The 18,447-nt window shown below is 36.1% G+C and overlaps 1 protein-coding gene across 1 annotated transcript; it reads left to right on the top strand.

Annotated features, from left to right (window-relative positions):
• The first annotated feature begins 1,784 nt into the window (after window positions 1-1,784).
• Window positions 1,785-13,301, top strand: adisspa (adipose secreted signaling protein a). Its single transcript, XM_079616102.1, has 6 exons — window positions 1,785-1,900; window positions 5,838-5,949; window positions 6,263-6,396; window positions 6,607-6,757; window positions 9,672-9,797; window positions 11,329-13,301. Exons 2-6 carry the CDS (start codon window positions 5,889-5,891, stop codon window positions 11,397-11,399), a joined length of 543 nt encoding a protein of 180 aa, XP_079472228.1. The 5' UTR covers window positions 1,785-1,900; window positions 5,838-5,888; the 3' UTR covers window positions 11,400-13,301.
• The last annotated feature ends 5,146 nt before the right edge of the window (window positions 13,302-18,447 follow it).

The raw sequence follows: 18,447 nt of genomic DNA on the forward strand, positions 1-18,447 counted from the left end.
ACAGTCAAAGCGGGGTTACGTTATTGCCCGTCGTGCACAGGAACCCGAAAGGCAACGGAGTGGCGGCTTTTTATATATATATATATATATATATATAAATAAATATAGCTGCAAGCAGCGATGGAGGGCCCAAGCCGGTGGCAGCGCCAGCCCGGTGCCTTTAGTGTAACTAAAGGCACCAGGGTGGCGGTGCCACCGGCTTGGGCCCGTAATCGCTGCTTGCAGCTATATTTTACCATTTTATTTACAAAATATTAATCTCCAAAACACGTTCACGCAACAATGTCTGCTCTCGCGTCAACAACACGCATGTGTCGTGGTGCTCTCGTGATCGCGAGCTGGAGATTAATATTTTGCAAATTGTTTGTTTTTTCGCACTTGCGTCGCTTCATAAAATTGCGACTGAAGTCACATGGATTAATTTTATGGCGTATTTACTACCAGTCTGGTGCTTGCAAGTGGTAGTTGGGTAGGCTATCAATGGAGAGACAGAAAACTTTCAGGCCCTGTTTAGTGTTTACACCTGGTATTAAGATACGTTTTAGTCGATTGGATCACAAGTGGATGACGCTAATTACAGGTGTAAACGGGGTCTAAAACATTTTGAGCTTGTCCACTTTCGACCACTTCCAGAGGTATTCGAAAACACATTAGACCGGATTGTTTTCATAGCCTCATGTGGTCGAATGTGTTCGAACAGCCACAAAAGATCACCTACTCTCCGCCTACTGACCTATGCATAAACATCATGGGAAGCCATCGTTCGCCATGGCCTTGCGGCTGTCGGAGCAGAAACAAAAGCTGCTCCTCTTTTCTGCAATCTCCAGTTGTGTTCATGTGTAAATTGCGCGAGCTCATTTTGCCTTCCCCTCCCCTAAACAAAATCAGGACAGAAGAGGTTGAAAGTGGACAAAAGATTCAGATTGAAAAACACCAGATGTAAACAGGAATGTGTCTGCATTGTTTACTTGTGATCCGATCGACCAAAACGCAACCATAAGTTTATCAAGCGATAAGAATACTTTTTTTGCACGAAAGAAATCACACACATGATCAGCCTCGGCCAATAGTGAGCATACGTTCTGACGTACAACACAGAAGCGCTGCGCTGTTACGTGAACTCACTCAGAGGCCCACAGAAGAAAATGAATGGTTGAATAAAGTCGTTATTTTTGTTTTTGCGCACAAAAAGTATTCTCGTCGCTTGATAAACTTATGGTTGAGCCACTGTAGTAACTTGGACTATTTTAAACATTGTCTTTAACTTTCTGGGCCGGCAAGTTTCAATTAAAATAGAAGCCTATGTATGGAGTAGTGAGACAGCTCTCAGATTTAATAAAACATATCTTAATTTATGTTCCGAAGATGAACGAAAGTCTTACAGGGTTGGAACAACATGAGGGTGAGTAATTACTGACATAAATTTCATTTTTGGGTGAACTAAAATTTTAAGATCTTGTGTTCCGAAGATGAACGAAAGTCTTACGACAATTTTGGGTGAACTTGCAGCAACAGCATATTTTTTTATTTCATTTATTTGATTATGGGTGACCATTGATTGTGTCTCATTCTATTATTGTCAGGTATCCAAACACTTTTTTTTTTAATTGTAAAATTGTGCATTTGGAGTGCTGGGTGTCAGGACACTGATAGTCAGGGGCTTTAGGCTTGGACTTCAATCTAAGGTTGCTCCGCTATTCTTGACAGCAATTTTCGAAATGAGAGAGGAAGAAAAAACGAGAGATAGACATTGAGTAACCATCCGTAGGCTAACCAATGGCTGCAGCTCCTTTCTTGTGAGCGCGCGCAGCGTCAGACCTGCTGCACTTGTTCGAGGGGACCGATGGCACAGCGCGTCAGGCAACGCCACAAACCTGCTCCTACTGTACATTCAAGATAGGTAAGTTTGATTTCCAGTGTATTTCCGGTCAGTGTTATTTTGACATTCAACTATGTGTATAGTATATGTGCAAGTTTAAAGCCCCATTGCAGAATTTCAGTGTTTTTTTTAAAGTGGGACCTAATAAAGTCGGTCTGTTATTGAATACTTCTGTAATAAACTGCCTTGTAATCTTGAGAATACGTTTCCCCAGGTTTATTTATAATTCTGTTCAAGTCTATAACATAAGATGTGATTAATAGACAAAACACTAATTTTCGCTAAACCAGTTATTATTTTAATGTCGAGTTGTTTTTACTGTCTGTGGTGCCATACGGGACACTGGCACGCGACGCTCAGTGTTTTCCCATTTTTACACAGAACATAACATGCTGCACTTTAATAAATTATGAACGAGAGATGCCTTGTCGTCGGGCGCTGCCTTCGAAGGTTTTGTTTATCCTCTAAAGCCAGGTTCGTCGGGGACGCCCCATATTAAAAATCGACATCTCTATAATTTGCATCGCCCATCTCACCGATTTCAGAGCGATTATTGTTGCATAAGCAGCTTTTTTTCTTCCCGTCATATTTGACGTGATTTTGCAGGGGTGGTTTGGAAGAATGGCTGGGAATAAGTCAGTCGGGATGAGAGCGGTATCATAAGCCTCTTTTAGTTTGAATGTGAGAGTCATTCTCCGAAATAACCTTGACTAAACTGGTGTAATATCCCCGATTAAGCCAAAGATTTTCATGATAAATTGCTGTTGGGTCACTATAATCAGGATGGGTTTTGAATCCCATCTGCGTGCATGATCTACAGGCAAACAATCAGGGGCAGCTTTACCTCTCTGCAGGTTTGTACACAGAGTTCTACACCCAAGTACATTATTTATGGCACATAAACAAAGATTACAATGTGCAATGATGTGATTACGACAGCTTTCAAAATGGCAATTGATTCTATAAATTTGCCAAAACATTTAGTTAGGGAGCACACACTATTAAAAGTTTTACACTTACGAACAGCAGTTTTGTGCAATATATTTTATTTTAATCATGGGCGTTGCCGTGCTGAGATCATGTGACCAGCTATGTCATGCAATTGTTACTCAAATAACAATAATAGTGTGTATTAATAATAATGCTTACTCTATATACCTTTTTATTTTATTTTTTACTTTATATAGGCTACTTTTTTATATAGCCTACCTTTTTCATGCTGCAGATTGATGGGAATGTATCCAATAATGTCTATGGATAAGAATATGATATTTTCATAATTAATCATTAAAAGAAAACAGCTTTCGTATGAAACATCAGAAGTAAAGAAAAAACATGCACCCATGCCGATTGATGTCAAAACTGACTTGGGGGGCAAATGAAGCAGCATCTGGAAATAGCCTGTATTTTTACAATTCTCCCTCCATAAGATGCGACATAAATTATGTTAAATGTTATTACATTTTAAAATGCATGTTGGTTATTTTCCCAACTTCTAAATTATTAATTGTGCATCCCACGAGCTGTCTTGATTTGCATTTCATTGACTTTGCAGCAAAGTCCCACTGAGTTGAAAACCACAGGATGGAGGTCCCCCACAACTGCAATGCTTTACATCATCATTAGTTCTCAGTAAACTGAGGTTAATAAGGAGAATCATCCGAGTAATCTTTCATGAGGCCTGTTATCAGGCCTGCCAATTATTATTATTATATTATATAACCTCTTTGTTTCCTATATACCAAAATCGTGCCAAACATGCAATAAAATATATAAATAATATAAAATCAATATGAATTGATTGGGTACAGACTGGGTAGTAACTGATTACATGTAATCTGGATCACATAATCTGATTTCAAAATGTAAGTATTTGTAATTAAATTATATTAAGTTTTAAAATGCTAGTAATCAGACCACAGGCACAGTTACTTTTTTGTTACTTTTTTATTGATTACATGTTATTCTCATTCTCACAATGTCAGTAAATGATTCTCCCTACTACTGCTTTTTATCTTTAAAATCAATTCAATTCAAGTCGATAATAATAAGTCAAATAAAGTTAATAGTTCTCTGATTTCGTAACAAATAAAACACATTTTTAAATCTTTTTAGTAAGGGTTTTATTTTGATTGATTTTATTTTTAAATATCTTATGATTTAATTAATAGCTTTTCATTAAACTCACAAATATATAATGTAATATTTAATGCTTCATGCTGTTGATAAAAAATGGAATATAATTAAAACACAATAAAAAAGCTAGGTCAAAAGTAATCCAAAAATAGTCAGTGTAATGAGTTGCAGAGACGCAGAGCGGAGAGAGAATCCAAATACATGCACGACTTTAATAACAAAAGGATAAAACACAGATAATCCAAACCAGAAAGCGATGAAAATAGTCCACACGAGAAACCAGGATCATCCATGAACATCCAACCTATAGGCCTAACACAAATACAACAACACCAACAAAACACAACTAAAAAGCACAAGCTTAAATACACAAAGAAATCAGTGATAATTAAAGACAGGTGTAACTAATGACGGTAACTATAGAAACTAACACGAAAAACAAGGAGAAATAGAAACCAAACACAAGAAGGGAGAACATAAATGATGAGAACAGTGAATACTGTGTAATGTAATGGATTAAGTTACTAACAAAAAGTTGTATAATGTAATTTCGAATCAGTAATGACTACCATTTGTAAATAATATAATCTACTGAGGATTGTATATATATATATATATATATATATATATATATATATATATATATATATATATATATATATATGTATGTATGTATACACACACAAATATGCTGTATACACACACATTTATGCAAGGGATAATCCATGGCTGTAGAAGAGAGAGAGGAAGGACAGGATCAGGAAAGGTCCACAAGCCGGGACTCAAACTCAGGTCTCCCGAAGCACATGTCGGCGCGAGTAAAAAGTAAAAATACCTTTGGCTTAATCCAAATACTACAAATTGCATACTTTGTCTTCAATAACAAATGTACATTATTAGACATATAAAATTTAGCTATACTTGCAAAATACTATTGTATACTATAATGTATGTTGAAAGTATATTTTCAATGCATTGTTACAATTATAATTTCCAGCACACAGTTAAAATATACCTAAAATATACTTTTAATAAAGTGCAAATAAATACTTTTTAAAAAATGAACAGATTTTTCACTTCAAGTATGCTTTTAGAAAATATAATTTTAGAAAATATTCTAAAACACAATTATTTTAAAGTGTGTTTAAATTTGTATTGTGAAAATAGGTAAAAGCATGATGCTATACTTTGAATATATTTAAAGATAGTACCATTTATGTAAGTATATTTGCAATGTAGCTACTGTTGAAAAAGGGAATATATTTCAAATACAATAAAGTATACTTTTTTTCACTGGGGTTTTATGACTTTAATAAAGAACTCTGTTTCGTCTTCTGCCCAAACATACCCTGTCATCTTTAAAGAATGATCGACGCACGGTGACCTAGGTGACCTATAAATGCAAAATTGATGTGTTTTCATTGGACGTATTTCAGTTTCAATTTGCGCAATTTGAAGGGAAATGGAAATACAACTAATGACAGCAGCACATTAATATAGAACGGTGATTCAACTGGCTTGACTGTCATATGTGCATTAAACAGATTTCTTGCTCACCTTCCGGCCAATCAGAATCGAGTATTTAGACAGACCATGGTATACACACACACACACACACACACACACACACACACACACACACACACACACACACACACACACACACACACACACACACACACACACACACACACACACACACACACACACACACACACACACACACACACACACACACACACACACACACACACAGTTATAGGGCATTATACTGTAGGACAAACTGATCATAGATTCACATGCGTCTTCTGTTCCTCTGCAGGGTTCGTTCTCTGTGAGTCAATGTCTGTTATTTGGAGATGAAATCACATTGATGCCAATAATCATCCCAGGATTTCCCTGGCCTTATGTCGACATGGCAACAGGAAGGAAAAGTCAGTGTCTTTTCTGTGTGTGTGTGTGTGTGTGTGTGTGTGTGTGTGTGTGTGTGTGTGTGTGTGTGTGTGTGTGCATGCGCGCGTGCATGCGTGTAAATGATGGACGTAAATGGACATTAGGACTTCACCTAAATGTGCTTAATATATTTATAGATTCTACTTTCTCATCGTCTCTAACACGTTCAGAGTGTGTTTGTTCTAACAGCTCCCCCATACCGGGGGCAGCCTGTATTAATCATCCCAGCATGTATCTTCTGGTCCAGTATCCATCTCTGTGATCTTAACTCAACCCTTGCTTTCTCTTGACCAGGCTCCACTTCCAAAAGTGGAGTACATTTCCATGATGATGACGAAGACGCTTCCACTAACAATAGCTGTGATGAAAAGCTTCAAGATAAACTCATTGTTGCTCTGCTAGAGCCTGATGGTGCATATCTCGTTAAGGTGAAATAAAGCATTTCAGTTTTGAGTTATAAAAACCTTATAAAAATAAACAAGCAAAGAAAAAAATAGCTGTATATATATATATATATATATATATATATATTTCATATAATATATATTTCAATAACATTTTATAATCTAAAAAAATAGCATTGCCAGTATATGTTGTGTTGCATGCTGAAATCGCTGACTGCTTAACTCTTTATTCAGGTGGGATTTTTAAGGAGCCATCACAAATATGAAATCATATTTTCTTTGCCCCAAGTCCCGACACTGGGCAAAGACGTCACCCTTTCCCCCGCGCTTCGCGCTACGGCAAAACCACGGCTACGTGCAACACGCATCACTCCACGCCCTGAGGGTATGTGTTTTTGTGGTGGTTTTAAACCAGCTTTTACTGTACTCTATATCACTTATCAAAGGTTGTTTGCCACTCTTGTGTGTTCATATATTCACATTAACCCCATTAAGAGGCGTTGAGCAGTTAAACAGAGGCTTTTCGACTGAAGATACTTACACAGTATCCTTATTACAGAGTCTCACAGGAGCAACCAGGGTTAAGTGCCTTGCTCACGGGCACAATATTAATGAACAATACTTGTGATTTTGAAACTGCCTCAGTCTTGCTTGGGATTGAACAAGCAACCTTTGCTAAAACAGTCCAGATTCTTAACCATTCACAATGAAATCAAAATTAAATTCTTATTTATTTATGGCATGCAGCGATATTCAAACGGTGGACCATAATTGCGCCATTTTACCATTTCTACAGATTAAAATGAGCAGTGTGTCGAAGCAATGAGCGATTCACACTATAAGAGCTTAGAGTCTTTTACGGTAATGATCGTTCAGCACTTATTACAAAAATGACATCCTTTACATCCTATAATGTTTTCTTAGTCCCAATGCCTTCTTTGTGCCATACATGTAGGTGTCTAAATATACAGTACTGTGCAAAAGTCTTAGGCACTTTTGTATTGTCACACACAAGAAACTAACTAATGGTTTTAAGCCAGTTACCAGTATTTATACATTTTGCTGTAGTGTTTGCTGTATGAGCCTGACAACAGCCGGTATGATCTCACCATCATCGAGTCTATCTGGGATTACATGAAGATACAGAAGAAACTGAGACAGACTAAGTCCAGAAGAACTGCAACGTCTCCAAGACTTGAAGAAACCTGCCTGCAAAGCTACCTTAAAAACCATGCGAAAGTATACCTGGAAAAAGAAGCTGTTTAAACGCAAAGGGTCGCACCAAATATTGATTTGATTTCGTTAATAGAAGTTAATTGATAATTCAAATATATTTATGACATTATTTTTGAAAGCATCAGTTTACAGCATTTTTACACAGTGGCGAAAACTTTTCACAGAACTGTAGCTTTGCAGGTCGTTTTCTTCAAGCATCTTGGAGACGTTGCTACAGTTCTTCTGGATTTAGTCTGTCTCTGTTTTTTCCGTTTCTTCATGTACTTTCAGACTCCTTGTGCATTCAAAAATCTCACTGGATTATTACAATTAATGGCAAAAGAAATGTCTGGAAAGGTAAGCTTATATGCTTATATAAATGGCTTAAAACTTATTATTATTATTTTTGGTGAAAATGCTAATGTTCCTGAGCCTTTTGCACAGTACTATATATATGACGGCATGAAATCAAATCGGGGTGGGACTTGTGCGCTGAACATGCTGATTGGTTGTGTTTACGCCGCATTTTGACTGGAGGACTCCACACAGCATTCTATTTTAACCGGCATTTTTAAAAATCTATTGCGGTTCGTGGCTTCATGCATTAAGATTTGTCTGTCTGCAAATATGGAATTTAATAAAAAAAAAAAAAAAACACAGCTGGAACGACGACGAGGTTCAGGCTTTATTAAGCGTATTTGTGTAACAGGAAATTTTCTGCGCGTTCGTCCCAGCCATCTCACATTCAATGTCCGCAATACATCACAAACACAACTACAGCACAGTTTGAATCTCCTCCATACCAGAGAATGTCTAATGAGGGTAGACGGGCTCTGTCTATACTTATTATAAATGTGGCGCTCAAAACTGATTACTGTCCGTCGCAGACTGGGAGGAGCAGTCGCGCGCAGTTTATAATCTTCCCGGTACTTTAGACCGCGGTGTAAACGCAGAAAGCAACCGGTCTGGGGCAAAAAAAGTTCCTGGGAAAAAAGTTCCTGGGACAAATTGTTCCGGGTAATTTCGGTGGAAACGCGGCTTAAGTTAGCGGATATTACTAGTCTTGTGGTGAACAATTAATCCGTGCAAGTTAATACACAGAAAAAAAATTGTTTGCCGTGGTTATCTTTAATCAAAGTCTAAAAAGTTATTTCCGGTCTGGAATGGTTCTTTTTCTGATGACGTAGGTTTGACGGCTTGGGTTGCTTAAACGCTTAACCACTCTCCTCAAACCGTTACTCTGCTATGGGCGAGAGATGGAGAGGAGGAGCGCTAAAGTAAAACCCTGCCCTCTCTTCAATATTCCGTTTCACTCGGAAATGCATCACAACACTTGAGAAAAGTCGTTTGCAACTTCCGGTTCACGCAGACTTTAATTATTCCAAACTTTTATTTGTATTTTTATTAAAGAATTGTTTTTACAGTTTTACAATATCAAAACCGTGGTACAGGTGTCTCATGGCAGCACATACAATCATTCATCAACTGGTAGTTAAAGGATCGGGTGAACGGTAATAGCAAAAAATAAAAAATAAAAACAAGAGTCAAAAAATAAAGACATTCAACATTCATTCTCAAGAATGTTCCACAGAGGGGACCAAATACGATTCCAAACTTTTGACCAGTAGTGTAAGCAGCACTATATGATGCGCAGTTAATGAGGATAAATGATTGTTTGTATCCCTGAGGTAATAAAACATCAAGCCAAACGCTAGACGTCATGTTCCGATCAATAGCCACACTCCTATTTCAATCCGTCATCATACTCTCCATTAGCTGAAACACACTTAGTGCGTTTATAGTGGTTTCATTTTTCCCACAGTTGAATCTCAAGGGAAATCTTGGAAGGTTTGCCGTATCCGAGAATACATTTCACATTCTAAAAGAAGATGCAAGCACTCTGCACTCAGTTAGATGATTATTTCTCTATGATGATTTCGATCCTCAATCTTATGCTGGTCACTGGTACTTTTACTTTCACCTTTATCTTTTTTATTGTCCCTGTTATTTTGTGACGTCTTTGTATCCCTCTCTATCTGTATCCATCCCACCCATTGGCTTCTGTCTTTCTCTGCTCTTTTAAGGGGGAGTGCGGGTGGTTTGTGAGTACAGCGCTCAGCAGGAGGGAGTGGTGCAGGAGGAACTCACCCTGGTCAACAGGAGCAGAAGGGACAGCAGCATTCGAGTTAGATTACAGGCCAGAGTAATGGGTGAGATACACTCTCTACACACACCAACTGCTGACAGATCTCTAGTCGTTCATAACAGAGCGTTCATGAGGTGAAGCCAAGAGTGTCGTTTTTGGACCTGTAGCGGCCTCTGAATATTAAGCTGGGACAGGAGAAATTGTAAGAAAAAAAGAAGAATAAAAAGAAATGAAATCATTGGTAACAATAATGACAATAATGCTGGTAACACTTTACAATAAGGTTTCATTTGTAACCATTAGTTAATGCATTAAAGTTTCCCTATTATGCTATTTTAAAGTTCCTACAATTGGTTTACATGCATTCAAGGTTAATTATTTTCTGATAATATACATTGCAGCATCACCCTATTCTCACAGTGTCTGAAATGGTTCGATCAAGAATATGGTCTCTCTAAACCCCTCCTTTCCAAGAGTCTACTCTGCTCTGATTGGTCAGATGGCCCAGTCTGTTGTGATTGGTCTACTGCTTACAGTGCATGTCGGAAACGAAACATCCATTACCATATCTAAATTTCAGCTCTGGAAGCTTCCTCAGCGCAGCCAATGAAGGCCATTGGCAGGCATTATGCAAATTTGTCACAAACCTTTATAGGTTTCAGGAAGCAAGACTGGAATTACTGATGAATCCTTTCAGGCCATGTTTGTGATCTTTGAAACTCTGTAGACCTTTTACATTCACAAACAGCTAAAGTACACTACATAAAAGGTAATATTCGAAAAAGCAGTTTAATTAACATGACCTAACAATGAGCAATATATAAATAAATAAGATTAATAAATGTATTTTACAGTTTTTTCCAACTGCTAACACACATTTTCAAAACTGTCACCTTTTTTTAAAACTCTACACACAATTCCCAAAACTGCACACACAAAATGCAAAATGCCTCACATCTCCTTCAAAATGTATCACTGCATTCAAAATGCCATAAACACATGTCAGAATGAATGGAGAATAAGTGTAGCATTTTGATTGGTTGTGTTTAGAAAAAGTCACTTCCTGTTAGATTTTTGTGTTTTAGGTAGAGAATTGTGTGTAGAAAAAGTGTTTTATGCAATTGAAAACTGAGTCAAAGGCTGAGAAATAGCTCATGGTTTTGGAGATTTGGTGTGTAGTTTTGCATTTTGAGTGAGAGGTTTCAAAAATCGAGTGACATGAAAAGATTTTGTAAGCAGTTGGAAAAAACTGTAATAAAAGTATTATTCATTGTTATTTTATTTAAACTATTACAGTTAGCTTATGCTAATAAATGTAACCTTATTATAAAGTGTTTCCCAAAATATTATTCACATCATCTGCCACAAATGTAAGCTCAATCTCTAAACTTTCTAGTCTGCTTGGTAAACAATTCCAGAATTGGTAATATTACTGTTTTGGGTAATATTTTGAAGAATGGATTCTGAATTAGATATTTTATTTAAAAAAGCCCAAATGGCTCAATTTTATTATTAAGAAACATTGTGAGAATTAATTTGTAAATGGAAAAATGTCCCTCCACTAAAAATAATAAACCACCTATTGTCTTTCACAGAGCGCCACCACGGGACACCAATGTTACTTGACGGAGTGCGGTGTGTTGGTGAAGAAAAACCCACAAAATAATGACACGAAGAAGATGTGACTAAACCAGTTTGCTTTGTGTAAATGATAAGAATAAACCGCAATGAATGCACATGTGAATGTGCCTCAGAATGTGAACAAACCATCTCACCCCTATCCTGTAGGATCAGTTTCAACTGATTTGTTTCTGCACTAATGCAAAAATAGAGCCTCGGTTCTAGAGTCTACTTATCACGTCTGCTAATGGAATCACACATTTAACTTTAGTTGAATTGTTTAACTTAGAGAATTGTAAAGGTCATGGGCTATTGTTACAACAGAATTGAATTAAAAAGCTATTTAAAGAGAAAAGCAATACCAATGCATCTGGCCAATGATAAAATAAATCAGATTTTAGTTCAGATTTTCTCTGCTGTTTGGTATGAGTTGATATTCAATAACATTCACTCTAGAATTTTAGATTAGCCACAAACTGAAACAATTTTATAAAAAAAAAAATGTTTTGGTTCAGCTTGATAATGTATTGAATTTAAAGTGTGTTTCAAGAACACTCAACTTACTCTATTATTTTGCAAAGTGCTAACTGAAAACACATCATAGGGTTGTCTGAAGAAAATAATCTATGTATAATCATGTGCATATACACTGTATATGATTATATATATATATAGTATGTTTATTTTTATTCTAGAAAAGTTATTGTTTTGATCTTCTATAGGAATATAGGAAATATGCTAGACGAAGACACTGGACTCCATGCAAGGGAGGTAATTTTAAAGAGGACATATGCCTTTTTACAAAGTCTTGATATTGCTAAAATAGGTTTTCATGCTTGAATTATAAAAAAATATTCTTTTTTTTTCATTTTTTTTTTTCATTGTTGCAGTTTGTCAGTAACGCTCTGTTTAGTTCCTGTCTCTATGCCAAAAAGTGCAATATGCTCTGATTGGTCGGCTGGATCAGTGTGTTTGATTAGTCAGTTGCATGTCAACAACTGTAACCCAACTCAAACAGGCCTCACACACTTTTTTTGTATATGTCTTGGGTGAGAATTCTTTAAATGAGGGATATTGTGAGATGTACGTTCCCGGAAGAAAACTCAAGACTACAATCGAGGCATTTGAGGAGGTTCAGAAACAGTGCGCACTGATATATAGAACAACTCCTTTTGGAGTGACTTTGTGCTTTTTTTGTGCTCAAATTGCAACATTACAATGTAAAAAAGCATATAGATCCTCTTTAAATTAGAAATCTTTTACTGCAAAATTATTTGCAACTCATACAGACAAAGATGCTCTTAGGACCAAAACATACAAAAGTCATAATGTATTTATGTGTATTAGTGACATTTTCTTTGATGAAGCTGCAAATTTGACTATGAAGTTGACAAATGTGAAGCGAGGCAAAACTTTCAAACAGCAAAACGAGAGATAATATTGCTCATGCTACTCATCTTTTGTATTGAGAGATCTGGTATTTGTATGAATTTGACCAATCAGATTAATAGGGTGATTGCTATAGTTTTTGTTGAGGGTAATAACAAGAAATGTTTTGTGCAAAAATATGATCTCACCTAATCTTGGCTTGGGCCAGGGAAGTAGCACCTTCTAGAAACACTAGATGGTGTTGCTGCCTGTTTTCACACAGCAGAAAAAAAATAACAGTTTAAGGAACACTAATAGAAGGTGTTCATATTATGGTGTGTACATACGTGAAATTCACTTAAAATGGTTTTGTAAAAATTTACCAATAAACGCCATTCATGACTTAGATATCTTGCCAAACCAAATAAAAGAAAATTCCTAAACTTTACAGTATTCTAACTTGCCTTAGAATCACGTTCAAAATGTTTTTGACTACAGGTATAAGGAAGTGCCTACTAGAAGAGAGAGACTAATGAAAAAAAAGAAAAAAAAAAGGCTTCGAACAGCAACCGAATTGAGGAAATACAAATAAAAAGACCTATTAATGATGAAAATCTCTCAACTTCATAAATTATTAGTTGCATACTCCGGCTTTTGATTTTTACAGGGGTTTATTTTCTACTAAATATGCCTCCTTTTTTCAAAACAGCTTTAAGTTCTACCAGAAAGACTCATGAGAATAAATACTGTGACAATTAAACATTTATTAACAGCCCAGCAAGCAATCAAGTTCTTTGGCGTAGGCCCCATCCGTAGCTTGCAATCCGAGGGCCCGGACTCTGCATATCCTGCCTGAAGATGAAGGCAGGGGCACAGCCGACCCCCTGTAAGGTGTGGGAAGGGACCATCCTAGTGGTGGTGGGGTGGATGGAGGGAAAGACCCATCTTGGTGGTGGTGGGGAGGATGGAGGTGAATGGAAGCGTCAACATCTGTGAACTCAGACGTGTGTAAGTACCAATCTTTTATACCACAAGTATAAGATTGGATAGATGAGAAGGTAATAAGTGACGTAACGATTGAGTCTTCCTGGCAGAACTTATGCTAAAGCTTTCATTTTGTGACAGAATGGTGAAAAGTGTCACGATTTTTCAAAATCGAGCTTCAGGGCAGCGTGTTACAAAACTCACAAAGGATGTTTATACAAAATACATCTGCTTGAATCTTCGTCTGTCTGTCATGCAGGTATTTTATTAATCTCTCAGAAAGTCCAGCCAAATCTTTTGAGCTACAGACTTTTTACAAAAAAAATGTATTGGAGTATTCTTACATTAAAATTGTTTCTCTTTAGTCTCTTTATTAAGCAGCTGAATTCTGTTTGAGGTCTTCAAATTGTAAATGTACAGTTGTTAGGAGCTATCTTGGTGACTAAGGTTAAGTCTAGTTTAACAGTCATGTATTCTCAGCTTCCTCTTGCACTATTTGCCAGTAAAGTTATTTGAGCACTGCAAATAGAAAAAATATTTTTAAAGTCCTGCGTCACTACAAAATTCCCATTCTGTAAATAATGTGGTTCACGTCAAAGAGCTTCAGGGCAACGTGTTACAATACTCACAAAGGATGTTTATACAAAATACATCTGCTTGGATCTTCGTCTGTCTGAATTTGAATGCACATAAGTATTACATCCTTACTAAATCTCTACTTTTTAATTACCCTAGATGTTTAATATGATTAACTTTAAATGTATTCACTACTTCAATATATTGGGAATACAGTGACCTAAAAAGCTTACTGTACATATAAAAATTTAATTGCATTCAATAAAAAATATCAAACCAAGTGGCATCAGCAAACAAATGATGTTGGTCCTTTTTTCAGGCTTAAATGAAATAGATAATTCTGTAAAATCGATTAAGCACATCTAACATAAAAGGTTTATATACTGTATACACACAAACTTTTTGGTGAGATGCGATTAATCACGATTAATCGATTTGAGCGCACTAGATATAGCCATTTTGTTTTTACGTTTATCCAGTGTAACATTTTTACGTTTATCCAGTGTAACATTTGACAACCAAATAGTCATTTTTAAAAGTATATCATTTGATTTATCATTTCAAGCTTAACCAACCTTTGTGTGCTTGTACTCAACATTCTTCCTAACAAATGTCAAGTGTGATCACACATTAATGGGCCACTGTATGTAAAGTACTGTATACTTCCTTATTGTGCATGATATGAAGAAGGTGTTTATTGTCACCCTAATAGGCTATATATAAACTAATCTAAAAAGTATTCTGATCAGCCTTTCAAGGCTCATTACTCAAGAGTTCCTTAAACCTGTTCAGTTTTGTCTTTTTGTTTTGTTTTGTTGTTCACTTCTTGACTGGAAAGAGTGCATGGCCTTCAGTGTAACAAGTTTGATTAGTGACAATGTGTCAGCAAAGAGGATCATTCTCATTGGCTATGCTGATGCTGTTCATGCTCACACTGCATGCTCATTGGTATGTCTGACACGTGAATATTACAATGGTAGCTGAACATGTTAGATAAATATGATAAAGAAACATCAAGCTGTTGTTTTAACAGGCGTAGTCAGACCAAATGAAAAGCACACACACTCACGCGCACGCACGCACACACACACACACACACTTAAATAGGGACATTCCATACTCTTCTGTTGTTTTTATAGGATGTATATACATTTATGAACACAGTTGTAAACATTGTTACAATAAACAACTTTTTTTAAACTTTATTTTTATATTTATACTTTATTTTTATACAGGGGCGGCAGTGGCTCAGTGGTTCATGTAGATTGTCTACAAACCGGAAGGTTGGTGGTTCAATCCCCGGTTCCACCTGACCAAGTGTCGAGGTGTCCTTGAGCAAGACACCTAACCCCAGCTGCTCCCGACGAGCTCAATCGCCTTGCATGGCTGACACCGCCGTCGGTGTATGAATGAGTGAGTGAATGGGTGAATGTGAGGCAATATTGTAAAGCGCTTTGGTGGCCATTGGGTCTGTGAAAGCGCTATATAAAATGCAGTCCATTTAGTATTTACAAATGAGGAAATCCTCCTCATACTCCAAAATGTGGTTAAGCAGGTACACACACACACACACACACACACAAATAAAATGAAAATTAATTCAAATGAACATTTTGGCATTTTAAAAGTGCACATATCTACAGTATATATTTATTCAATGTATTTGTCAAACAACATTAGTAACAGTAGGCTACAAGAAAATATTTCCATCCTGTTTCCTAATAAATTGCAGTCAGCTAAACTATATTACCTTATGTTTCAATTTGGTATCTATAGACAGACAAACCAATCAGACCAGTTTTCAGTTAAACTTGATCTGTCAATGTCACATTTTATCTTTTGGCAAGTATTCCGATTTGTCTAAGACTTGAGCAAGTCAAGTGAAGCGAAAAATGTGACTGCAGTGGTTCAGTTGCTCAATGTCATGAGTTCACAGAATCTGACAAAAAATCATTACATAAGAATCCATGAACATCCTAGTCACACAATTAATGTTTTTAGGTTTGAGATATTGACTCCAGCGTTGAATGTCATGGAATGACATGGAAATGTCATGTCGGCGTTAACCTCATATCTTTTACAGGTTTATTTATTGAATCTTGGACAGTTTGTGGACAGTAATGTTTTTAAAAGACGTCTCTTCTGCTCACCGAGGCTGCATTTATTCAATCCAAAATATAGCAAAATTTAGAAATATTTTTACAATTTACAATAACTGTTTTCTATTTGAATATATTTTAAAATGCAATTTATTCCTGTGACCAAAGCTGATTTTTCAGCATCATTACTCCAGTCTTCAATGTCATATGATCCTTCTGAAATCGTTAAAATATGATGATTTGGTTAGTGCACAAGAAACATTTATTATTATTATTATTATCAATGTTGAAAACAGTTATGTATATTTTTTTCATGATTCTTTGATGAATAGAAAGTTTAAAAAACAAAACAGCATTGATCTGAAATAGAAAGCTTTTGTAACATTACAGTATTTTTCAAAGGTTTGGAGTCAGTAATATATATATATATATATATATATATATATATATATATATATATATATACAGTATATATTTTTAAAGAAATTAAAGACATTGATACTTTTATTTAGCAAGGATGCATTCAATTGATCAAAAGTGAGAGTAAAGACATTTATAATTTTACAAAAGCTTTCTATTTCAGATGAATGTTGTTCTTTTGAACTTTCTATTATTCTATTATTAATTTTTATGTAATATATAAAGACTTCAAAAAGGGACTATAATATAGCCTATGTCTTGGCATTTGTGTTTAATAATCAGTTTAGAGAAATTAGTTCTGAATAATGACTAAATCGTCTTTTAGAGCTGCTTTACAGCAGAATTTGAATTGGTCTCATATTATTTGATAAAATTTCCATCATTGCTTCTTTTCTTTTCCTGTTTATTATTGTGAAGTTGCTTTGAAGCTATCTGTATTGTACAAAGCACAATAAAAACAAAGGTTACTCACATGCGAACACTCATAGTACTATATATAAATACATACAGTGTCCTCCACTAATTGAATAGAATAGAATAAATCTTTATTGTCCACTGTGGTGGACATTTTTCTTTGGCTCACCAAACATACAAGACAGATACAGACAACGTCTCAAACATAGTAAAGGAAATGTAAAAAATAAATGAAAAAGATACAATGTAAAATATCATAATGAAAATAAATATACTTAAATACATTAAGATAACAACTCATTTGTTGTTGTCACTTGGTTTGGGTAAGAATTGTCTACTCTATACCTATGACGACTTGTTTCACAGGAGTATAAATATGAGGAAACACAAAGGCCAAATTCCCTTAATCATTCATCACAATGAGAAAAAACAAAGATTATAGTTCTGATGTGCAGCAAAATATTGTTGACCTTCACAAAATAGAAAGTGGCTGTAAGAAAATAGGTAAAGCTTTTCCACCATCAGGGCATAATAAATCTGTCTGGAAGAGCACGTGTCTATATCGACTTCCTAATGCATGGTGAGGAGGAGAGTTTGAGTGGCCAAAGACACTTCAAGGATCACAGATAGAGAATTGCAGAGATTAGTTAGTTAATTTTTGTGAACATTTTTAATGAAAGACCAAAAGGATAAACAACGCAGATTTATTTTCACTTCATTCCTTGATCATTTCTGTCAGGACCACTATCGCCAAATCCGATTGACAATTAGCATATACCGGTAGTTTGGATTGGCGGTATGGTTCCGTTCTGGGCGAGAACTCCCTGCGCATCCGTGCAGCCTAGCATGGATAAGAGCAGCAATAACCCCCCTTGGGGTAAACAGAACAGAACCAACATGAAAGTTTGCAGATATCATTATTTCAAGATTTTAAAGTACAACATAATTCCAGAATTGATTCTGATTCAAGCGCACTCAGAATGCCAAATCCTGACTGGATGAGAGGAGGAGCTGGGGATGGAGGAGGGTAATTCGCTCCTGAGAAATGCGATAGCTGCTGATAATACTGAAGGAGCTTACAGTATATATGTATAAAGTGATAGGCGTTGTATTCCTATAGGTAGACGTGGATCAGCTGAGAGTCAGCTGATGCGAGGTTGACTAACGTGACCTGCCAGAACTAACGCTACGCTTGATATTTACAAAGGGTACCTTCTGAGCATGACTGTATAT

This window comes from Phoxinus phoxinus, assembly GCF_949152265.1.
Source record: "Phoxinus phoxinus genome assembly, chromosome: 6".
NCBI classification, from domain to species: domain Eukaryota; kingdom Metazoa; phylum Chordata; class Actinopteri; order Cypriniformes; family Leuciscidae; genus Phoxinus; species Phoxinus phoxinus.